A 24,963-nucleotide genomic window follows, 5' to 3' on the forward strand; every position below is an offset into this window, starting at 1 on the left:
GGGCTGCAGGAAAGGGTGCCGTTGCTATGCTACCACAAAATACAAGACCCGATATCTTGTCCAGGGGTTTCCCTGCTTTGCACACCCATCTATCACTTACATTCAATGGTTTAGTAGCCTGTAAGAATGACATCTGGGCTTCAAAAAATGTTTTACACTGATTATTATTTGAACATTATCTTGATTTTGCTAGTAATAGATTGCAGATTCCACGTGTTGATAATCAAACATTGTGCCCTGCTTTCCAACTATTCTAATTAAAACTCAATTCTTTTCCTAATTCAGACAAATACAGGAATTTTACCAGCCTGGTGACTGGACTGAACTGAACTTGTTTCCTCAACTATTATCGTGGGGTAAGAATGCTGTGTCCACAGGGTTTTTAATAAAGATCATGTAAGAATTCAGCAAACGCAAATGCCCTTCTCTTCCATTTCACGCTCTCCTCCTGGTCGCTACTGATGGAAGTCCACTCTCTACCTGGAGACTTCTGAAATTATCCGCGGTTGGGCTGTTGGAAAGGCCTGGCAAGCCTGCTGTGCTGAGTACCTCGCAGGCCTCTACCCCAGGGCGGAACTTACTGAATGTGCCAGGGACCCGTCATCCTCGCACTGTTGCCATGCAACCCTGTGGTGATGCCCCATCTCTACTGTTATCCCACGGGTGATGCATCAGGCGGCACCAGGGTGTAGGAGGAAACCAGACCTGGAAGCTGTAGGTTGGGTGACCCAGCACTTTTACAACCACATGAGGTAGTTATTTTATCCTAGAGGTTTTGAATGACATGGTTGGGGGGTGGGTATAAGCAGGGTGACTTTCCCCGTAGGGCTTCCTGCAACTGAGCAAGACCTCATTCTAGATGGGAAGAATGCCTTGTCCCACCCTACCTTGAGGAAATTTGTGGTCACTAAACAGACCCTGACCAATGTCTTCTGGTCATCTCTCTAAAAGCCAAAAGTGCCCACCTTCACCAAGCCTAAAAGTCAGTCCTCTGCAGGACTGTGTCAGCCTGATGCATAGATATGGGGGGTGGTTGTCGTTAGAGCCCCTCCTTCAACTCACTGGGCATTTCAGCAAGAGGGAAATTGAGCAGATGTAGCCTTGAGAGGGATGGGGCTCCACTAAGTGCTTCTATACACACACACACACACACACACACACACACACACACACTACATTCCAGAAGCACAGGGGAGTCCCCTCATCCTCTCCCTTCTCATGGGACTGGAGGCATTTCTGCACCCCACCTCCCATCCCTGCCACAGCCTAAGCCAGGTAAGAGAGGAGTCCTCCCTCCTGATATAGGGAGGTGGGGGTTCAGCGGGGAGACTCACTGAGGGAAACGGGACACAGGAGAAAGACAGGGTCCTTGTGAGCTCTAATACGAGGGATGGGGCCGCTTTGACCACAGCACTGGGCATAGAGCTCAGGAGGGAACTGGGAGCGGGAGTTCAGGGCAGGATGTGGGGTGCAGCCCAGCAGGACAAAAACGGTGGGAGCAGCAGGGCCAAGATACTGCCCTGGAACCATGTGCTCCTGGAATTCACCTGCTGACACTTACACCCTAAATTGTTTGGGGAACCTAGTGAGTAGAAACTGGGGAGGAGGGGAACAGTGTTTTTCTTATTTAAATTTTTGAGCACTTTTCATCTTGCCAAAGGTAGACATTTTAACACTCCCTTTGCAAGCATCTTGATAGCTTGTACCTTTAATCTGGGAATATTATCCAAATAGGTCGTAGATTAGACGAATACAAAGTAAAAACTCTTAGGATGCCTGGGTGGCTCAGGGTTGAGCGCTGCCTTGGGCTCAGGGCGTGATCCCGGGGTCCTGGGGTCGAGTCCCACATGGGGCTCACCGGGGGGGAGCCTGCTTCTCCCTCTGTTTGTGTCTCTGCCTCTCTCTCTGTCTCTCATGGATACATAAATAAAATCTTTAAAAAAAGAAAGCAAAAGGTCTCTTCTAAGGATCCCAGATGACTATGGGGTAAGAGGGTACATGATTGTCTGCATGAAGGCCAGGATGCTTCTCTGCAAACCAGACTGCTTTTGGAAAATCGATCCCCACCAAGGAGGGTAGAGAGAAGAGGGGATGACATGGTGTCTACTCCCCAGCTGCTCCTCACACTGGCTGGAAAATTCTCATTAGAAGGCGAGGGCCATGGGACGCCTGGGTGGCTCAGTGGTTGAGCATCTGCCTTCAGCTCAGGGTGTGATCCCGGAATCCCAGGATTGAATCCCACGTCGGGCTCTCTGCATGGAGCCTGCTTCTCCCTCTGCCTGTGTCTCTGCCTCTCTCTCTGTCTCTCATGAATAAATAAATAAAATCTTAAAAAAAAAAAAAAAGAAGAAGAAGAAGGCGAGGGCCAGAGCCTGAGGGTATGGACTTGAAGAGAATTGGTGAGAGTCAGGCCTGAGCAGGGCTGCCATGCAGTGGAATCCCAGTCGTCAGAGCGAGAAAAAGGACAATTCTCCCCACTGCTGGTAGAAAGTTCGTTGGAATTAGGAAAACAGCATTGAGTTTTTGAGCCACTGATACATGAGGTTAGCTTCGAGTGGAGAGAAAGAGTGAAGAGCTAGGAAGCCATCACTAGAGATGCAGAGAGATGCAGGGAGGCTGGGAGAGGATGGTGGCCAAGAACCTGGGTCGGGGGAAGGGTTGGCTTTGCTAAGCATTGTGTTATGTATTTTTAAAAATTTTTTTTGTGTTATGTATTTTGTATGCAATATTAGACATGGTCAATTAAAAAAATTAATCCTTGCTTCAAGCCGAAAGCATGACACCTTAATAAAAGTGATCAGAAAATTAACTATGTCCAGTATATTTCAAAATGAGGTAAAAAGGAAACCTTATTTAAAATCTCACTTGGCAAATGCTATGCACACGGATTCACAGAAAAATTCCACTGTTCCCTCCAGAAGTTAAAAATAAAGCTCCCCTACAACCCACCAATTGCATTAATAGGTATTTACCCAAAAGGATATGGAAATACTCATTCAAGGAGGTACATGCACCCCACCCCGATGTTCACAGCAGCATTATCAACAATCACCAGACTATGGAGAGAACCCAGCTGTCCACCAACTGATGAATAGATAGAGAAGAAGTGGTATATGTATACACACGCGCACGTACAGAAACACACTGGAATATTACTCAGCCATCAAAAAGAATGGTATCTTGCCATTTGCAGTGACATGGATAGAGCTAGAGAGCATTATGCTAAGTGAAATAAGTCAGTCAGAGAACGACAACATATGATTTCACTCATATGTGGAATTTAAGAAATGAAACAGATGAACATAGGGGAAGGGGGGAAAAGATAGGGCAGCGAATCGTAAAAGAGACTCTCAACTATAGAGAACAAACTGAGGGTTGACAGAAGGAGGTGGGTGTAGGGGATGGGCTAGCTGGGTGATGGGTACTAAGGAGGGCCCTTGTTGGGATGGGCACTGGGTGTTGTTTGTAAGTGATGCATCACTGAACTCTACTGCTGAAACCTATATTATACTGTATGTTAACTAGACTTTAAATAAAAGTTTGAAGCAAAGACTAGGTCATACAACTAATAAAGCATAAAAATATAGGATAAAGAGAGAAGAAGTCCGCTGCTCCATCCTAGTGACACTTAATGCAGCTACACCTAAGATAGCTTATAATAGCTTTTCAGTATACATATATATGCACATTTTGCATGTGGTAGGAACGTGAACAATTTGTGCTCAGAGGATCAATGGTGGTGTTTTCTAAATATCCTCAGAAAGTCTTTGAACCCTTCAAGCCTAAAGCCTAATTCCCCTCCCTTTGAATGTGGGCTGAACCTAGTCACTCGTTTCTAATGAATATATATCTATATAGATACATTTATATCTATCTATATGCATATATTATATATATACACACACATAGACCCACACACATATATAAAGTAAATACATGTATATCTGCAATATATGCTATACGATCCTGGATTTTCTTTTGCTGCAATGTGTATTATTGGGACAATTGGAAAAATTCAGAGAAACCTACCTAAATAGGGTCTGTAGGTTTCAGAAATGTACCCATGTGAACTTAATGCCCTCATTCTGATAAGTTGACGTTGGTTATGTAAGAGAATGGCCTTGGGTTTAAGAAATACGTATTCAGTATTTGGGGTAAAGGGGGCATCACATCTGCAGTTTACTCTCAAATGGTTCAGAAAAAAAAAAGTATCTGTTTAGAGGGAAAAGGATAAAGCACATCTGCAAGTTTGAGGTTTGGGGAATCTGAGTGAAGACTATGTGGGATTTCTTGCCTTTTATATATAGTCTAATTTGACCCGATGACATGATCTCATCTGAGGCCGTACCACCCGCCCCCTCATTTCCTTGTGATGCGTATTCCAACAAACCAACCGCTTTCCATCTCCCACTTGTCAGAATATCCATCCCTGCTTGGACCACTCCCTGGACTTGGATTACCCGCTCCCTGCTCTCTTCTGGGGAAGGGCAGCCTCTGCACCCCTGGTGGATGGGGCCCAGGGTTTCTCTGAGCAGGGTGGCCCTGGAGGGGACAGCTGCACCCTCCGAAGCGGGCCAGCAGCTAAGGCCTCAGGGACCTGGTGTGCCCGTGGAGCTGCCCTGAGGCCTGCCCGCAGCCTCCACCTCCTCCCTGCTCACCTCCTTGCCACCATCATCCTGCACCTTCCAGGCTGGAACCTCCCATTTGATCCTCGCGGCCAGGCAGCCAAGGGGGGGGGGTGGAGCTCGAGTTAGACTTGCGTCTGGGACCGTCATTTGTCCTCGGCTGCTCTGGCTCAAGGTGGCAGGTGCTGGGTCGGGGCAGAAATATCTAAACGCCTGGGAAAGGGCAGCTGAGCCCCAGCAGCGAAGGGCATATTTGTCTTGGGGAAGCCGGTCTCTGTCTGCTACGTGCAGGAAGGCACCTTTGCAGGCTGGACGTGTCTAAGGCAGGGTCCATCCGTCCCGTTCCTGATGCACGGTCCCTATTTCTGTCCAGCTGCAGGGGGAGCCACACAAGGTGTTTTTCAGAGGCACTGCTGCGACTCAGGCCAAGGGGGGTGACAGAAGCTACAGGGGATGGGAGGCAGGGAGAGTAACCCTGAGGCCTTGTTACCCCAGTGGGAAGGAAGCTCGGTGTGGTCAGTGCTGCGGGTGCAGGCCTCATCGGGGCCACAGTATAAAGCGTGGCCTCCCAAGAGAAAGCAATGTACCTAGGCTATAGGGTCCCCGGCACAGAAATGGGGCGCCCAGCTCTCCGGAAGATGTCAAAGGCAGGACGATCTTGATCCAGCCGGAATGATTTATTTAGGTAGGACGTCTGGCAAAGAGACAGGCTCGGTTGACTTACTGCCTCTCTGATTCATTTCCTGGAAGGGGCAAGTAAAAAGCAGCAGAATCTGACTCCACTGGCTGAGGATATAAAACATGATCTGCATGGTTGATCAAACCTCGGAGGGGTTTTTGTTCTTTTGTTTGTTCTGGATATTATCAGGCATGGTTTCTTTCTTTCTTTCTTTCTCTCTTTTCTTTTTGACAGGGAGACAATCCCTTCTGTTCTTTGAAGAAAAAGCTAACGACCCCAGTTGTGGTTAAAAACATTTTTTTTTTTTGGTCCTTCCTGGAAGTTTATATTATTTCAGAAGCATAGAGCTTAGGACGGAGACATTGTTGTGTGTGTGGCTTGCTGAGTGAAAAGCCTGTTTTTGAGTCAGAACAGTGTAGGCTGAACACTCACATTGTGTAGAAGGGGTGTAGGAGGTAACACAGCAGACCCTGGGTGCGAGGAACAAGCAGGGATTGTGTGACTCCCCGCTGGGGTGGCCCCGGTGGAGGAGAGCCCACGGGGTGAGCCCGGGGGGGCCCATCCCCTCACCCCAACTCAACACGGCCCTGCCTCCCCCTTGGCTTGAAATCCTCCCCTGGGAGGGCTGCCTTGGGCATGGAGGAGTTAGTTCTTGCCCAGCGAAGCCTCCCTCAGGAGGAAAGGGGACATGTGGCTGCCTTCCTCCCTCACGTTGGCCTTCTGGCCAGATGTCAGGCCCTGAGGGAAGAGGACGGCTGATCTCCACAGCATGGAGGCCCTGTGTGCTACCTGTGCAGACCTCTCTTGCAGGGGCTGGGGTGAGAGGAAGAGGAAGGTGTGAGGGGCACAAGACGGTGCTGAGAGGGCGGGATGGGGTTGGGAGGACAAGGGTGTGTGCACTGTCTTTGTCTGTCTGAGGCACTCACGTCCCAGCCCCCTGTCGTGGTGGACGTGTGCGTGTGTGTGTGTGTGTGTGTGTGTGTGTGTGTGTGTGAAACAAATGGGCTGACGGAGACCTCCCCAGGACGCTAGGGGGGACAGGAGCTGCCCCTCAGGCCTCTTCTCCCTGACGCTGTCACCTAAAAACAGACAGGAAGCAGCGTGCTCCAAGGCAGGAACCCCAGCCGACTGGTCCTCAGGCCAGTGGCATCGCTGTCAGGGCACAAAGTACCACTTGACTCCAGGTTATTTTAAGTAGAGTGAGATGCTGACGGCAGGCCTCCAACTCGTGAGAAGGCAGCGGGATTTCTCCCAGGTCTTCACCCCCTGTTAGAGATTAGGCCTGAGAATTAGGTTGTTAATGGAAATAAGGGGCCTGTTTTCCAGAAGGTGATATTTAGAAGCAGGGAGAACAAATTGTCAGATACTATTTGTCTCCATGTGAAAGCGGTTGAGGGGGGCCCCCAGAGCTAAGCCATTTCTTCTCAGCCAGAGGGGGAGGGTGGCTGGGATGGGGGCCGTGCTGGGGACTGGGCCTCACTGGGTCAGCCTGGGGATGCCCCTCGTCCACCTGGAGCTTCCAACTGCCCACCCAGGGCAGTCCCAGGGCAAACCGGGAGGCTTAGAAAGACTCCTCAGAGGAGGGACAGAGACAGTGGGGGGTGCGGCTGGCCTCCCTGCCTCTGCTCCCTCCTGTAGCAATGCCACTTGTTCCGGGGGCTGGGGACAAGGCTCCCTCTGCCCCCACAAAACTCCCCATCTTCCAAGGACCTTATCTACCATTCAGCTCTTACTTAAGCAAAATGAAAGCAATGCACCCTCTCTTCCAGGAAGAATTTCTATTTAAGTTTTCTGTCTAGACTTTATACCCAATGCTTCATTGAAAAATTAGGAGAAACTACATGCACATGCACACACACACCTAATTACCATAAGCTCAAGACTATTTCTAGGACTTAGAGGTTACCTTGGCTGACCTGAGCTGTACTTCCCTTCCACTGAGCCACTTAGAGGACCCCACTGTGGCCCTCCTCCAGCTGTGCATGAAAAAATGAGTATGTGGGGCCAAGGGATGCACCCAGCAAGAGCCCTCCGCCGTCACTTCCAGTCCATGAGCTGGGAACCCATGATTCCCACATTTTCTCCCTACTTCCAGGGCCTGCCTGCATTGTCTTCTTCCGAGGAGCAGACCATGCCACTGTGTGCACCCTTCCCCAAGGGGTGGCGGAAGGACACCTATTTTCAGGGGTGGGGGAGTATGAATAGAGCTTGGGTGCATGGACTAGGGTGCCTCGTGGCATGTACCTAGACCCCCCTGCCACCATGTTCACGTGCAGCACTCCTGAGAATCCAAGAATTCTAAATGAGAACTTGACCTTTTGGGTGGTTGCAAGTCCCGTTTGTTAAAGTAAAAGGATAAATGATATTCTATTTAATGGTTTGTTAGCTTGATGTGGAACTTTTAAATGTTCACATGTACCAGTGTGGGCTCCTGTGTGTGTTCTTGTCCCAGGCTGGACGCGGTAGGAGAGGGTCTTTTGTTGGGTGTGTTCTCTACACCCCAAAATCACAACAGAAGGAAACTTCGGGGAACAAAGGGAAGTAGAAGGGAGGCAGAGTTAAAAGTAGCTTATGTCTCCACTGAATATATAAATTTAAAATGTAGCGTTGCGTCGGGTTTGTTTTAAGGAAAAGATGGAAGGAAATATTCATGAAAAGAAAATGTTTTTCTTCTCACAATTGGAGTGCGTGGAATGCTGTTGTGCCCAAAAGTAAGAAAGTGAAAGAGAGAGAGAGGCAGACATGTCCAAAAGACACAAGAGCAGCTTGAAGGGACTCCCACTGGCCAAATCTTAGGCAATTTGAACCTCAAAATAAATAATAAGAGTAATAGATTATAACGCACTGATTAATATAGGAATTCCTATGCCCATGGTGATGTAAGATAAGGCCTCTCAGGTGTAGAGGTCTTAATTATAACAAAGAAAATATGGAAGCTATTTTCTTTATCACTAGTGAGAAAAAAATTTCAAAAACAGTTGATAGTAAGCTTAATAATTCTCCATCTGAAGAACTGGAGCAAATCATATAATTCCAGAACTGGGAGTGTGCTCTCCAAACGTCTCCATTTTACGAAAGAGGAGGCTAAGATATGGTTTCAGTGAGCAGGTTTCACTTACTGGTAGGCGAGGGACCAAGTCATGCATCAGGAAGAAGAACCACGCATCATGCACTCGAAGATGGATGTGTTACCACCTGTGTGGTATCACTTACTCCTTGTGACGCAAATACTGTCTTCAGATTGTTTGACAACGCTCTGGCCGTTGTGAGCCACAACACACGCTGCAGAAGAGCTCTGAGGGGCCCCGGGGAGTTTTCCGTACATATTTTATGGGTGGCTATGAAATTACTTATGGCCATGACACTAATAAAGGAGGCGGCGAGGAGCCATTTCAACTGACCTCTTCTCCAACCATGAGAGGTAGGTAGAGCTTTCACACTTCAGAGTCGTGAAAGTGTAACCGAACACATGCTGGGGGAATTTCTTCAGTTCAGCCTCGGTCATTCTTCGAAACCCCAGAACCACATCGGCCCAGAATGGCACTTCCTCAGTAGGAACACTCCGAAATATCTGCCAACTCGAATACGTAAGTGGAAAAATTTCCTGAAATTTTGTGAAATACATTTCCCGAGAACCCCCAACCCCATGACATTCTCTAAAGCATTTTACAAACCCACTTCCTATACCCATAAAAAGAAAGAGATCTATTCTTCTATTCTCTTGGGTTTAGATCGCTCGGCGGTTAAATTTAAAATGTTCATGACACTGGGGGGAATGAGACATTTTAAAAGTTGTGTTCTAAAAATTAGATTTAATTCTTTTTTTTTTCTGCAAAGCTGTTGCTCAGATTTTCTTTATTTACTTATGACTATGGCATTTTTGAGGAAAGGTTTTGGTGTTTTGTGTAACATTTTACATAAGTTGTAAGCATCCATCAGAAGTTTTAAGGTTGCCCTCAATTTTGAACAAAATACCTAATTTGAAGCGAGCCATGGTGGGCGTATGGGAGGCAGAGTGTGAGTTATGAGTTAAGTTGTGGGTCATCCCCTCACGCTGTCAGTAAGAGAAACTGTGTCGTCAGGAGGAACCCAGTTATTGATAAGCCACCAGCATGGCCGGGGTGGATGAGGCTAGAATGCTACTGGTGGTTAACCAGCCGGTAGTAGTGCTACCAACAGCTGCTAGGACTGGGTTTGGATTTGCAAGCCTTGGTTTGTTTTCATCGATAGGAATAAGTGCTGTACATCACGGCTGCTCTAAAATAGCAAGGACAATCACCTTACTGTACCTAGTTGCTAATGATGTGGTCATTCGCACACCAGAATTTATATATCCCTCAGTAATTTATTCAGAGGGGTCCCCGGGGAAGGTGTGAATGCCGTTTACTACAGGGCTCCTTTCTGGGCCTTCTTGCTGCCTCATTCTGCACACCCTCTCTGGGCTAGATCGCCCCTCCCTTATCTTCACCACCGTCTACAGGCTAAACACGTTGAGGGCTACGCCTCCTGAGCTCCAAAGCCAGACTCAGACCAGCGTTGACTTTCTTTCTCCCCCCCATTCCACATGCCACCAACTGCCAAGTCTCAAGTCCCATCATCTCTCTTCCCAGGCATTCCTCAAATCCATCTACTGTCACTCCCCGCCCCCATTGTCAACTCTTAATCGATTATACCACCATCTCTCTCTCTCCACACCTCTGTTCTCTACACTACAGGCAGGTTATTTTTGACATGTAAACATGATCAGTTGGTTCAATGGATAACATCTCTCAATGGTCCCATTAGCCTGAATGTTTTCAGTCTCTCCAACACACCACAGTTGCCCTAGACTCTGGTCTGTGCCTATGAGGTTCCCTCTACCTAGAATGCCACCCCTTGTGTCCCCAACCCTTTCTCTTCCCCCTTCACTTCTACAATGTCACCAGACTGACCTACCCACACTCATCTGGATGGGCTCTGCTGAAATATCACTTTGCTCCAGGTAGCTTCTCAAACTTCCCAGAGGAGGTTATTCTCCAGATATCCACTCCCATGGTACCCTGTACTCTTCCCTTGGTAACTCATGTCCTATTTGCAACTAGTTAGATTTAGGATCTTCTCTACAGACCATGAGCTATATGAGGGCAGGACTGTGTCTTTTTTTCCTCAAAAATTCACCCAACATATATTTACTGAGCATTTACTATGTGCTAAGCAGTGTGTACTAAATTGCTTGTTACTGTATCACTAATACCTAAGGGAGTACCTGATACTAGGGAAAGCTGAATAAATTGTTTTGTAGAAATGCATAGATGAACAGATGAATAAGGCTCTACACTTATGCCAAAGGTGCTCAGGACATTTGTGCCCTTGACTTCATCTGACTGATTCAAATCCTATGTGTTGTGGAAGCAAATGGTATAAAAATCACTCATGTGAGAAAAGTAAATAACTCTCTTTTAGACTAGCTCGAAGTACATTTTTAAAAATATCTTCCATGATGGTGAAACCCTAGTCTTGAAAGGACGTTTACATTTTAGACACGACTGTTTTCAAAAGTTACTTAGAGACAAAGTTTGTGAGTTAGATATGATCACATTGATTTTGTTTTTGTTTCTTTTTTTTTAAGATTTTATTTATTTATTCACGAGAGACACAAAGAGAGAGGAAGAGACATAGGCAGAGGGAGAAGCAGGCTCCATGCAGGAAGCCCGATGTGGGATTTGATCCTGGATCCCACGATCACAGCCTGAGCCAAAGGCAGATGCTTAACCACTGAGCCACTCAAGCATCCCGGTCACATTGGTTTTGGACAAAACCAAATTGTGGTCATAAATCAAGGAGAACAATTTTTCTATGTGATTCGTCAGCTGAAGTTCTAGTATCAATTCACCTCCAGAAGGTAGAGCAGAAGTCAAAGTTGCTACTCTGTCTGGGTGTAGACTGTGGGAACCTAGTGGCATCAACACGTTAGTGATGGTGAGGGAAGGCAAGAGGAAAAGCATAGAATAGAAATCTGCCTGATGCAGGTGTGTTCACTAGCAGAAAATGTCAGGATTGCAAAGGAGGAGGGACAGGTTTTTCTCAACAGTATAAAAGATGCAGTGGTTTTGAGAACTTGGTAAAAAGCAAACAACCCTCTGCTCTTCAGAAAGCTATAGGGCTACTGTGTTATCACACGGGATATGACGGATGGCATGTGTGTTATATCACAAATTAAAGACATAAATTAAAAGTGACAGGATGGTTAGTGATCTCTTTTTAAGAAGACAGAAAGATATTGTCATATTCTAAGTGCTAGTTTGCATTAGAAATGCTAAATAGGATTGTTTTTAACTCTTTCATTTAATTATGAACTCCCCAAATCAGATATTAAGAATCAAATAGAGGGGCGCCTGGGTGGCTCAGTCAGTTAAGTGTCCAACTCTTGGTTTCGGCTCAGGTCATGACCTCAGAGTCATGAGATCAAGTCCTGAGTCTGGGTCCACACTGGTGTGGAGGTTGCTTAAGATTCTCTCTTTCTGGGGCCCCTGGGTGGTTCAGTGGTTGAGCATCTCTCTTTGGCTCAGGTTGTGACCCCGGGGTCCTGGTGTTGAGTCCCGCTTCAGGCTCCCCATAGGGAGCCCGCTTCTCCCTCTGCTTGTGTCTCTGCCTCTCCCTGTGTGTCTCTCATGAATAAAGAAATAAAATATTTTAAAAATTTTTAAAAAACCCTCTCTTTCTCCCTCTCCTTCTGTCCTTCCCCGAGTACCCCCCTGCTCATGCACACTGTCTCTCTAAAAAAAAAAAAAAAAAAAAAAAAAGAGTAAAATAGAAATGTCCAAATCATTTCAAAAACACCAAGCTCAGTGTTTACCTGCTATATGGTTTTTTGGCCATATTTGTGAGTCACTGCATAATCCCTGAGGAAACTCAAAATAGTATTTGTGATGAGAAATTGTAATGTTGTTTAAAAGTCTAATACTATAGGGGGGCCTGGGTGGCTCAGTCGGTCAGGTGACCAACTCTTCAGCTCAGGTCATGACCTCAGGGTCCTGGGATCAGGCCCCTCATTCAGCTCTGTGCTCCTTTGGAGGCTGCTTAAGATTCTTCTTTCTCCCTCTCCTTCTGCCCCTCCCTTGAGTACCCATCCGCCCGCCACTCACTCACTCTCTAAAAATAAATAAATAAAAATTTTCTTTAAAAGTCTAATACTATATATACTAATATATAATATATAATATATAATTGATATACTCATAACTTGTCTCCCTTGAGTTCTTTGCAGGAAAGCCTAAAACGTTCTTCAAAATCCTCCCGCGTCTAGTTCAGCACTCTGCTCACAGCAGATGCTCGACAGTATTTTATGTTTAATTCTAAAGTCCATTAAGATCATTCTAAATTCTAAAATAACTTCAGATTTCCTCTCTTACCCAGATACCAGATGAACACCAGCATCTTCAGCTTCTGCAGAATTGGCAATTGCAAATAGATGATCAAAGGTCTCTCTAAACCACTGCTTCTGCTTGGGAATGGGTATGTCTGTAATCATGGGGGAAAGCAAAGCGTGAACAGAAGGGAAGTGGCGATGATAACTATGCTTCAAACAAGCCCCTTCCCAGAAACTGGGAGAAAACAAAGAGGCAGGGGAGGAACATTTAGATAAGGTACCGTGTTGTGGTAGAGAATCTATCAGCAACCAGAGTTTTGAATGTGACACACGCTGTTGACTTGTATTTTATGTAAAGATTAATCATCAGAGGGTAAATTGGCCGAGCAGGACAAAATCTGATATATGAGCCATCTGGAAGGTGGTCTTTGGCACTAGATACATTCTAGATCTTGACAGGCGCTTGACCAATCTGAGCAGAAGTTAGTTCAAGCCGAGTGAAGTTTCCAGCTGGCCACACAGTTGAAACAATAGAAGAAAGAACTTAGAACCTCTCTCCTGGCCTGTGGGGCCCAGGTCAACCAGAACAGAGAACGGACTACATCGATAGGAAGCCCAGGTTGCTTACCCTCTGATACAAGGAGACAAGGCCTGTCTCGTGGAGCTGAGCTCCTCGGGAAGGACTTGCTACAGCCCCGTCCAAAGCTGCCACTGCCTCCACCCCCCTCCACTCCATGGAATCACACAATAGCTTAGAGTCCCCGGGTCACTCGGCACCACCTCCCTGGCACAGCACCGTGGGTCAGTGCTCCGTGTCAGCCAGGCATCCCTGCAGTGGCCACCTGCAAGAGGCTGGACCCAGATCCAGCTTCTGGAAGGGTGTGGGCCTATCGGAGATGAAAGAAGGGGTTTTGGTTCAAGCCCCCAAATAATAGCGTCCAGTGTGGTCACAGAGAACAAGCGTAATCTGGAGAGGTGCAGACAAATCCAAATGGGGTGAGGAATTGGGCCATCTGATCCCTCTGGAAGGGTCATGAGGGAGAATCCAGGGTGGGGCTAGGGACTGCTGGGCAGGGGGTGGGTGGCTGAAATGGGGGCAGCCACCGAGGAGGTGAGGGCCCTGAAGCAGAGAGGGTGCTAGGTAAGCTCTGCGTGGAGGACTGTCCCTAGAGTTCACAGTAGAGATGAAAAGGCCTCTGGAGACATCCTGCTCCCCAAAGTCCCCAGGTCAATGAGGGCATCTCAGCCTGCGGGGTTTTATGGCAATTCACTTGTTAAAGTGCCAACAATATTTAATAGTGGGTCTATGCTGTCGTCTTTAAATCGTGTGCCCATGTGAGCTCAGCCCTGTATTCCAAAGCTGCAGACTGGGCCACTGGTTTAGAAATAAAGAAGGAATAATAAGCTTGCAAAAAGAGCGGAATCAGACCTCACATGGATTACACCCCAACAACCTAAGCCGGTACTGGGGGCTGTGTTGAAACGCAGACCCCTGTTCCCATTTTAAACTTCAACAGCAAAATAGTAGCTGCGACTCACATGCTGTAGGAGTCATCCCTAAAGAACGGACAATTCGAATTCAGCGGTGGAAAGAGCAAGCAAGCCGGGTGATCGGATTCCTGCGCGAGGGCTGGTAAGATAACTGCAGCTGCCGTAGTGGTAATAATAACAACGGTGGTTGATAGGGCACTTTCCAGGCCTGCTCTAACTGCTTTACGCATCCTAACTTACTAATCCTCACAGCAGCCCTGTGGGACACGTGTGGTCCCCCTATACTGACAGAAGACATCACTGTTATCACTGGGGTGGCCTGAAAGAAGCCCCAAGAGAAAACTGAAGCCCTTATTCTGGAAGCATCAGGAAGAAACACTCTCTGATCTCGGGGCCGCCTAGCTGAAGGGTGAGCTCGGCCTCAACGGCCCGCATGAACTCTTAGATGGGCCTCCGTCTTTGCAGTTGGTTCCACGACTCTCCTGCGGCCTACTGACCACTCGCCCGGGCCTGGTGCGAGCAAAGGAGCCCCTGGAAAACAGACAGAAGAACTCTGCTCACAAGAGAGGTGCCCAGAAGGTACGCACTAGCATCCTGCAAACAGCCCGGGTTCCTGGGCCTATTTCCTGTACATGAGTAACTTAGATTTAAAAAGGGGGGCGGGGGGGCACCTGGGTGGCTCAGCGGTTTGGCGCTTGCCTTCGGCCCAGGGCGTGATCCTTGGGTCCTGGGATCAAGTCCCGTATGGGGCTCCCTGGACACAGCCTGCTTCTCCCTCTGCCTGCATCTCTGTGGGTCTCGTAAATAAAAGCTTTTTAAAAAATAATTTAAAAAAATAATAAAAGGTAAAATTAAGAGGAAGAAAAGGAGTGGGAATGAGAAAGTGGAGCCAGGGAGTATAAACCTCATTGGCTGCAAAGTGATTTTGGTTTTTGTTGGATGCTGCTTCCCGCCTGCTGCTCTTTCAAGTGAAGAGTACGGAGTGGAAAGGATGTGGGAACATACTAAAAAACAAAAACAAAAACAAAAAACGATGCGTCTTTCTGCCCGAGTACCTCTGCCTGATGGTCTGTCCAGGGCCTAGAAGGGATAGCTTTAGCCCCACTGCAAGTGATTTGTGACCCAGTGGCCCTTACGGTCCTGGTAGGGACCCTGAGCACTGCCCATCTAGGGGTCGTGAGTGCTCCTCACTGAGCCCCTCGAGGCGCGGCCTGCGTCCCAGGTCCCCGGGCCCTTGAGGATGCTCCACGGACGTGTGGTCTGAGCCAGACATGAAGCTTTGTCCCTCAGAGCCACCAAGGAGTGTGAGCACCCGCGGCCTAGTGCAGGCCCGACCGCGGCCCGAAAGGTAGGCCCCGTGTGGCAGGCACACGCACCAGCAGCTGGCTGTGCCACCGCCCCCGCCACAGTCCCCGCGACAGCCGTCATCGCCCACCGACGGGCCGAGTCCCTCTCACCTGGATACGTGTGAGGAATGAGCATCCCGGCTGCCACGTCGCTGGTGGTGTGAGGAGTGACCTTGTCTGCGACGACCATGACGGTACACGGTGGGCCCAGCTGGGAAAGGCACAGGGCGGTGGAGAGCCCCACCACGCCGGCCCCCACCACGGCGACCCGGGGCCGGTGCATGGTCCTGCGGGGACACGCGGGCACCGGGCCAGGCCTGAGTCTGGCGGGCGAGGCCCTCTGCAGGTCCCCAGCTGCTGGACGGCAGGCTGTCCCGGCGGCGCTCCTGGGGCTCAGTGTGTGTGGGGGGGGCAAGGCCTGGGCCCCACGTTGCACACGAGCACAAAACCAGCCTGCGGGGCCTCCAGAGCACACTTCTGCTCATTCCGTCCCCTCCCTCACCCCCTTCTCCTGCAGCCCAGCCTTGTCCCCAGGTACAGATGCCCTCTCTGCTCCCAAAGCCCCCTGGGGGGCAACCACTGAGAGGACGTGGCCAAGTGGGCAAGTCTGGAACTCGGCCCTTACTGCTTACAAACCGGTTTTTAGTTATAACAGTGAGACAGGAGGTGTGAACACCTGAACCCCACCTCCCCTCTCCCGCCCCTCGCTCTAACTGGAAACCAACCCTCGACTCCCCCTCCCTGCCTCCGTCACCGCCTTCCCCACCCACCCCTGCCTCTTCCCCTCACCCTGTACCTGAGACCGCACCCTGAGAGCAGACTTTCCAGATAAGGAACCTGGATTCCTTTGCCCACTCAGGTCTGACTCAATAACCTGGAGGGAGGGTGGGGGGCAACCCATGGCCTCCTGGCCTCAATTCCCTCATCTGCAAACCAGGCCGTGTGAATTCTTTATTGGTTCCTTTGGGTTGGAAATAAAGACCCCCAGAGGTTGTTCCTTCTGAGAGTCGGCGTGGAAATGCGGGAGGTGGACATGCAGAAGCCCGAGACTGGCGCCCTGCATGGGAACAACTAGGGGTGGATGAGGCCCGACTCCCTCTCCCCGCACAGCTGGGCCCCAGGAGCCCACTGAGCCCTGCTCTGCTGTTAGCTTCCCCGACCACTGTGGCTTCCCACTGTGCTTGTCTTTCCACCCGTGTTCCCACTCTCTAACTCTCTCTGGGTCTAGGTTGAAACTCCAGAGAAAGGAAATGCAAGTATGCCAGTCGGTCACCGTCATCTCCATCAAGGTTCTAGCACCAGGCCGGCTCAGTGGGCTCAGGCAGCCTGTAATGGGCTCTTGGTGCAGCTGCCCTTTCCCGCCCGATCAGCAATAGGCAGGTGGGCACCTTCTATTCACAGGGGTCCTGTGGTCCAAATCGTGGCCACCAGGCTGTCACAGTGACCTTGGCCCTGGAGGGTGCTGGGCAGTTCTGCTGGGAGCGGGGCAACCTGGCGGGGCTCGGCTGTCTGCGGTGTCTTCCAGCTCTGAGGGGCTCTGGCTCGGGGATCAGTTAAAGTCCTCCCATGAGGGGCAACGCGTGTTGACCCCCCCGCCCCCCACCCCACCCCCCCGCGGGCCGGCTAACTGAGAAGGAACAGGTTGGCCAGGACGCAGGGAAGGGCCTGGCGCACCGGAGAGACCCGTGGGGGCGGGCAAGCTGGAAGAGCAGAGCCCCACCCGTCTCCCCCCGGGGGGGCAGAAGGCACCCACCCCTCCCCTCGCTGGCTTTCCCATTTCTTAGGTTCCCCTGCCCAGCGACTTTCTCAAAATAGCCAAGTCAAGGGGAAAGTAATCTGTGGCTGAGAACAGCTGGCTGCCAGGGAGGAGAAAAGTGAGCCGGCAAGGGGGAACGTCCTGGCCCTGCTCCCACTAAGACTGCCCCCAGCCCCCAGAGCACATACAGGGTGACCCCCGAGCTGCAAGGGGAAGGATTCCAGTACCTGTCTCTGCAAAAGCAGCCTTGGAACCCACAGCAGGCTCTGGCACCAATACTTGTTTGCCCGGTGAGTGGTTGGTCTAGTGCCCTGAGAGACACAGGGAAAGTAACACTGCTTCCCATTGGGGAATTTATTAAGGACATTCCCTCTAATCTCCCTCTCCATTGGCCCACCCCCCCTTCCTGGGTCTCTGGGTCTCTGTAACTTATTTCCCTGGAGAAAGGAAGTATTAACTTCATTTCGTAAGCTCCATGGAACTGTGGCTCTGCCAAACCCCGAGAGCTCGTCGAGCCTCAGCAGCTCTCCTCTTTCTGGTTTGCAAACCTTCCATCTGGCCACCAGTCCGGGGGTTCGCCAGCTGATTTACAGGCACGGGGCATAACAGGTGAACCTGCCCCCTGCCAGCAAGCTCTGGCCAGAAGCCACGCAGGTCTCCTCACTTGTCTCTTCTGGGTCAGTGGGTGGGGGCAGGAGTGGGGGCAGGGTGAGGGCAGGATAACGTGGTTGATCACTAACAAGATGACCTGACTGCAGTTGGAAAAAGTACTCAGGAGATAATGGAGGATAAAAACCAAAGGATTCTTTAGCCCACATAGTCAAATATTTGCAGAGTCCACCATGTGGTAGATGCTTGATGACAACCAACAAGTTGTTGATGGGGAAACAGTCTGATGTATCAAAATAATAATAATATTGTAATTAATATATATTTATCATTAACCATGGGCTAGGTGCGTGTACAACACCATATAACGCAACCACCCTCTGAAATAGTGAGATACTATTATTATCCCCATTCAATAGATGGATAAATTGAGGCTCCAAGAGAGTAAAGAAGAGCCCAAGGTCTCCTAAGTAGCAAAGCCCAGTCCGAGTGTCCAAGTCCTGAGACTCCGAGGCTCAAGGTCTAAATCAAAGCACGCACCTTGATGTCAAGAGACCTGTTCTACCTTGAGCAAGTCACCCAACTTCCGAATTCCGATTTCCCCTTTTGAAAGTTGGGAGTGAGCTAATTTCTCTTACAAGTTGTTGTAAGCATCTGCTGAGTTAAAATATGTTAAATTCATTGCGAATTGGCGTATATAATTTTAGTGAGCACCTACTATAAAATCAACCAACACTTAGGGAGCACCTGCCCTGTCCAAAGCAGACTGCGAGGACTACAAGAGATTTAAGGGTTTCTAAAATAATGTTTTTCTCCCTCGGGCAAGAAAACAAGGCAAAATAAGCCAGTCCTTTAATATGAAGCACAAACCAGAGGTGCTGTGGGGGCTCAGAGAGAGGAGAACGTGGTGAACCCAAGTGGCCAGTCCAGAAGAGACGAGGGGAACTGAGGAAGGGTGTCAGAGTCGGTGCTATGTGGTTGGGCAAACAAGAGGAGAGAGAGAATTATCAGGACGGAGGAGGGTGTGAGCGAAGTCACAGAGGCAGGAAATTTCAAGAAGAGCTGAGGAAACAGTGAGGTGTCTCCGTGGGGAAGTCTGGGTGGGAGCAGGGTGTGAAATCTGGCCCGGATGGAGGACACCATTTGAAAAGTAATGGGAGCCACGGAAGATAGGTGAGAAGGCTCCTTCTTCCCTCCCTGGGGCCAGGACTCTACTGTCCTCTGAGAGCAAGAAGAGGAGAGAACATTTAGAAATGAAACTAAGAACACAAGCCATGTGTGTAGACAACTCATAGGTCTTTTATATTTTTGCTCCTCAGAACTGTAACCATATCAACTTGAAAGAGGAGTCATTTGGAAAACTGATAGAACTGATGGAGGTATCCATGAGGGTGGGAGTTGAAAGGGCCATCCCTGGCCATCTAGTGGGGTTTTGTGTCATCATTTAATAGGCAAGTGGCTGAGGTCCAAAAAAGTTGAAGGGACACCCCCTCCCAAGACTGTAGGTGAGCTCTGCGTCATGATCCTCAGAGGATCATGGTTTTTCAGAGACTCTTTACCATGGCCTTGGAGGTCCACAGAGGCTCCCTTGTGCTGTGTATTGGGGGCCTCCCTGGCCCCCCAGCCCCTCCTGCTTTGCTCTCCACGGGCATGTGTGGCTTGTAGTGTGTCAGCCTTTACTGGTGCCAGTAAATAAAGAGGCTCAAACCAACAGAACTTGAATTTTTTTAGAATGCCATCAAGGTGTTAATGGAAACCCCAACTACAGGTTGGGGTAGGGAAACGGAAGGAGTGGGCTCAGGGTGACCTGCCTCTGGTGTGGTGGCTAGCCCTGAGTCGAGACCCAGAAGAAGGGCACAACTCGTAACCCTTTCTTCTTTGTAAAATCATGTGACTTTCAAGACCCACTTACTAGAACGTCCATGAATATCTCCTGATGGGGTAGGTGAGCCCAGGGAGAGGCAGGGAAGGGATGAGGACAATGAATTTACTTAGGGAACAGGCAGTTGTCAGTAAATACTGGTGCAATATGAATTTTAGAGATAAAACAAGCAGCTGCTACCGACTTCTGGCAAATCCAGATAGTTCATCTCTGTTGGGGGAAGTTACCGTGGACTCTGGCTTCTGCAGTCAGCATAACAACCTTGAATAAGAGAATATTCCTCTTCATCGTCTACAAGAATTTATTAAGTACCCCTTTGGATACTGTGTCATTTAGTAGAATGAACCCTTTGTCTTCCGGACCCTTTCAGTAATATTTGGTAGGCGTGAGAGAAAGGCAACAGAATACATCAGAACGTATTTCCAGTATGAACTTCCTGAACAGCACAGTGATGGGAGGAGGGACAGAGTCAGTCTTTTGGGGATCTGAAATCTATACAGTTGTTTGGTTTAGTGTTTTTTTTTTTTTTTTGGAAGTTTTTTTTTTTTTTAAAGATTTTCTTTTTTTTTAATTTTTATTTATTTATGATAGTCACACAGAGAGAGAGAGAGAGAGAGAAGCAGAGACACAGGCTGAGGGAGAAGCAGGCTCCATGCACCGGGAGCCCGACGTGGGATTCGATCCCGGGTCTCCAGGATCATGCCCTGGGCCAAAGGCAGGCGCCAAACCACTGCGCCACCCAGGGATCCCTTTTTTTGGAAGTTTATACAGTTTTCAAAGCCCGGGGTCACTTTGCTATCATCTGACAGAAGGGGAATGTGACAAAAGGAAAGTAGAGTGGAAAGAGACAGTATTATTAACTGATTGCAGTGAACGTATCTTAATTTTGCAGAATTTATAAAATACATTTTACAAAAATGTATAACCAAATGAACTCATTGTTAAGATCTCTCACAAGAGCCTATGCAAGGGAGGGAAGCGAAGTGCTCTTGGCTTCACAGGAGGTGTTCTTTGCAGCTAGTGGGCCAAAATCTATCACCAGAATGATCTAAATGGCAGAGTCCTCAAGAGAGAAACAACACATGTTGGAGGTCACAATCAACTCGATTCCAATACCAATGCTGTGGTATTGACAGAATGGGCCTCAAATGGCCAATGGCCAAGACCAAGACAGGACACCTGCCACACTCTCCCCGACCAAGCGGTGGGACAGCACATGGAGCAGAGAGAAATAGCATTGTGCAGTAGCAGAGCTGCGCAGGGTAGATAAATGAAGTACACATAGTATGTCGTCTTTGCAGTCCCGTGAGGGACATTTTATTATGATCCTGGATTTTTACATGAGAAGGCTGAGGTAAAGAGAGGTGGACTTGCTTCACTGGGAGGGTGCTTTTTGCCCACTAACCTCCACCACCTCTCACACCGCTGCCTGTTGAAGTCAGGTTGATGCATAGACCTCAGTTAAATGGATCTGGTAACAAGGTCACCTGCCTGAAGTTCACCTACTTGGGTGTGGCTTGTTCTCTGAGCTTTCCAGTACTGCGGCAAAATACTGCTTGAAATATTTACAACTAGAGACAGATATGATGTGCTAGGACCAGGTTCCAACTATTAAAGATACCTAACATCACTTTTTTAGGTAGAAAATCAGAAGGCTGTGCATACTGAGAAATACTGGAGGAACAAAGTATGTTTAGCTTCCTGGATGACTAGTATTTGTAATTGTTACGATTAAAAGCCCAATTTTTCTCCCAGTGAAGCTTTTCTTCCCCCTACTGATTTAAATACTTTTTTTTTTTTAATCAAGGTGGCTGGATATAACAACAACATACAAAAACCAATCACCTTCCTTAATGCCGGCAATAACCAGTAGAAAATATATTAGAAACTCAGCCCTTCTAGTCATAAAGATACATGCGCAAGAGAAAGTATAACAAGAAATGTGCATGCTTGGTGGAGAACATTATACTTCATCGAAAGGCATTAAAGGTAACCCAAGTAAATGAAGACATAACTCATGAAAATGGATGGAAGAGTCAATGCCAGAAATAAAGTAAATCTTCCCTAAATCGATGTAAAAATTCAACTTGATTCAAGTCGAAACCATGCCAGGCAGTTTCAGGCATCAGAGGGAGTGTAGGCTCCCGGGTTCCTGGTCGGCAGCAGAAATATGATTTCTGCATGAGCAGTGGAAGCGGAGTAGGGGCTTGGGGGCTCCCGGCCCAGCACAGGAGTGGCTTCCTGGCCTCTAGTTACCTTCTCCTTCTCCATTTTGTTCCACCGGTCCTTCCCACTCTTTTGTAACTAATTCCCTGTATTAAATTCTTCCATGCCTGAAATAGCTCAGAGGGTTTCTGTTTTGCTGACTGGACTCTACTAATACAGAAACACGTACGTGGGTGTTACGGACTGAACATTTATAGTGTCCGATAAGGTGGAAAGAGCAGGGATCTCCTGATGGGGATTAGCGCCCTTCAGAGACACCAGAGAGCTCACTCTCTCCCCACACAGGTGCGCAGAAAGGGTCATGTGAGCACACAGAGAGACTCTGCCCAGGAGAAGAGGCCTCAGGACTAAATCTACCTTGCAGGCCATCCTGATCCCAGACTTCCAGCCTCCAGAACCACAAGAAATCAATTTCTGTTGTGAAAGCCCCCCTGTCCGTGGCATCTTGATATGGCAGCCCTAGCAAACTAATACAGATCATTAAAAAAAAAAAAAGGCAAGAAAATACCAAAGATTAACTAAGAGGAACAAAACCTAAATACCAGTGGAAAGACAGGCTGAGACAAAGAAAAAAAAGAGAGAGAGACACATACACACACACATACAGTAAGAGGTGAGAGGTGAGAGGAAGGATAAAGAAATATCTCCCTCTAGCATCCTCCTGTTGTTTTGTTTTCTTTCACAAAGGGAGAGAGGTTTGGGGGGTTATTTTTTATTTGCCAAGTGGAAAGGCCCATGAAGAACTGGGGAATTATCCAGGGAACTGAGTAATTAATTATTAATAAATACTACTAATAAATATTATTATTAAATAATTCAGGCCGAATCCCTTTTTCCCCCTTAGTAATGCTTTTTTGACAACAGCATCTATATAGTTGTCTTAATCCTACTTTTACTTGCCTCTGCTGCTAACACTAATACTTGCTTGTATCACCAGTTCTAATATATTAGACGTAGGTGTAGCCAACAGCCGAATTTCAAGAGCAAGGGAAAAAAAATAATGACCTTTTGATGAAACCATAGGAAAGAAAAATCCCAAACTTCTGGCAAACTTGTGTGAAATGTGTTCCTCTAATAGTTAAGAGGATGCCATAGTTTTGCTGTTGAAATGTTCGGGATATTAAACTGAACGTATGTGCAAAATACGGTGTTAGGTGAAGTTGGGGAAATAAAACTTAGTACTTAAAGAGTGAAATCTTCCTGTAAAAAAAGATTTTTTAAGGCAAAAATACTTAATACTTTTTTTTTTTTTACCTTGGTAACAGATCCAAATGGTACTTACAGATGAGCTGCGAACAAAAACTTTGCAATGCACTAAAATGCCACAGCTTCCCTGTGCTGTGAAGGAGATTCAGGGAGAGAATTGGGCAAATTTAGGAAAGATAAGAATGTCGGACTAGAAAACACACCTGGGCCCTGGCAGGCATGTGTCCTTTAACTAGACCTGACATGAGCACCTTTGCTCATTCAGAAGCCCTCTTGTCTCAGGGTGCTGGGAAGCAAGATACCTTTCTCTGTAGCTATTGCTTTTAAGGTTAAAGTATGAAAACAAGTATTTTTTGACAGGGCATTTTTTTTTAAGATTTATTTATTTGAAAGGGAGAGAGAGAGAATCCCAAGCAGACTCCCTGCTGAGCGTGGAGCCCAAGGTGGGGCTCCATCCCACGACCCAGAGATCACAACCTGAGCTGAAGCCAAGAGTCGGATGCTTGACTGATACACCACCCGGGTGCCCTGCCAGGACATTTCTGGATAAAACTTAAATTTAGAGCCATGATTCTCATAAGAGGAGAAGGAATAGCAGAAAGAGAATCTTCGAATCTTCAAGGAGCTTTGTGAAAAGCTCCCACGCCCACTCTTCCCCAGGGAGCAGAGGAACCCCGGTTCTGGCGGGAGGATGTGATGTTCCCTGCATGGCTGGAGGCAGGGGGGGGGCAGGTTGAGTCCCTAAAACATCTAAGAACAAAAAGGGAGAAATATTTTATGGCAGTAAGAAAGCAGTGTAAAAAATAAGAATTCTCATCTCGGTTTTATTTCTTTTTACTTTTACAAAAAACAATTGTGTTAAGACTTTCTTACAAAAAAATTTTTTTTAAAGACACATACAAATGACATTCAGGAGATGAGAAGAATATCCCTCTAATACAAAGTCAGTTCAGTAAATCATGTTTTACTCCGGTGCTCGCCAGCACGTTCGGCACATTTATTCACCAAGACCCGAACCCTCCGAGGCAATCGCTTCTACGTTTTTCAACGCAGTATTATTGGTTGTGGGAAATAATTTGCCTGAGCTCTCGTTTTCTGTATCCTGTCTGGCAGCCTCCTCCCAAGTCGTTGCCAGAGGCTTCCCCATGGTTTCTGGAAGCATCAGCGATAGCACTCCGCTTATGAAGGCCAAAATCGCAACAAGCAACTAGAAGGAATTGAAAGAACAATAATAAGGGACACGTCACGAAAGAAACAGATCCTTCAGAGAATGATCATTTCTGAACCTTTGTCAGAGGGCAGCAGCATTAAATTTGATGCAACCGTGGTCATTGTTACCTCCTGGGGGAACCATGGGTCACTTTGGCAGGCCAGCAGAATGGGCACTCATTACACCATTCATTGACCACCGTGGAGACCGACTCGGTCAACCCCAGAGAGTACCTAGATTAGTACTCTGGTGAGCACTGTCCTAGGAGCGGTGTGGAGAAAAAAGACCCTGCCCCAACCTCCCAGACCCCAGCGCTTTACAGACAAACCCAGCAATTGCCTTGGGTTGGGACTTCATGATCAGAGGCTGTCTTGGTCAACTGTGCCCTGCCCCTGAAGTTGGTACATGATCAAAATTCAGTAAATGACACTCAGTGAATGAATGAATGAATGAATGAGTGAATGCACAAATGAATGTTGCAATGAGCCAAAACCTACAGAATTTAGGGGGAACCAAACAAAGGCAAATGGAAACTAATTGCTACTTGGGAAGTGGTGGTGGTGTGGTGGTGGTGGTGGTGGTAAG

The 24,963-nt window shown here is 48.0% G+C and overlaps 2 protein-coding genes across 3 annotated transcripts in view; both read right to left on the minus strand.

Annotated features, from left to right (window-relative positions):
- DDO (D-aspartate oxidase) overlaps nucleotides 1-17,555 on the minus strand; it is a 35,922-nt gene extending 18,367 nt beyond the window's left edge. Inside the window, exons 1-4 of the mRNA XM_055329634.1 lie at nucleotides 17,473-17,555; nucleotides 15,601-15,776; nucleotides 12,696-12,804; nucleotides 8,706-8,882 (exon numbers count right to left, since the gene is read on the minus strand). Of these exons, the coding sequence (XP_055185609.1) occupies nucleotides 8,706-8,882; nucleotides 12,696-12,804; nucleotides 15,601-15,772 (458 nt within the window). The 5' untranslated portion in view covers nucleotides 15,773-15,776; nucleotides 17,473-17,555. The remainder of the gene's footprint in view (nucleotides 1-8,705; nucleotides 8,883-12,695; nucleotides 12,805-15,600; nucleotides 15,777-17,472) is intronic.
- Nucleotides 17,556-23,986: 6,431 nt separating this feature from the next.
- The window catches only part of SLC22A16 (solute carrier family 22 member 16), a 41,200-nt gene continuing 40,223 nt past the window's right edge, over nucleotides 23,987-24,963 (minus strand). For both annotated transcript variants that reach the window (XM_055330567.1, XM_055330566.1), the window contains exon 8: nucleotides 23,987-24,375. In XM_055330567.1, coding sequence (XP_055186542.1) covers nucleotides 24,224-24,375 — 152 coding nt within the window. In that variant the 3' untranslated portion in view covers nucleotides 23,987-24,223. The remainder of the gene's footprint in view (nucleotides 24,376-24,963) is intronic.

The sequence above is a fragment of the Nyctereutes procyonoides genome, unplaced genomic scaffold (genome assembly GCF_905146905.1).
Source record: "Nyctereutes procyonoides isolate TBG_1078 unplaced genomic scaffold, NYPRO_anot_genome, whole genome shotgun sequence".
NCBI classification, from domain to species: Eukaryota; Metazoa; Chordata; class Mammalia; order Carnivora; family Canidae; genus Nyctereutes; species Nyctereutes procyonoides.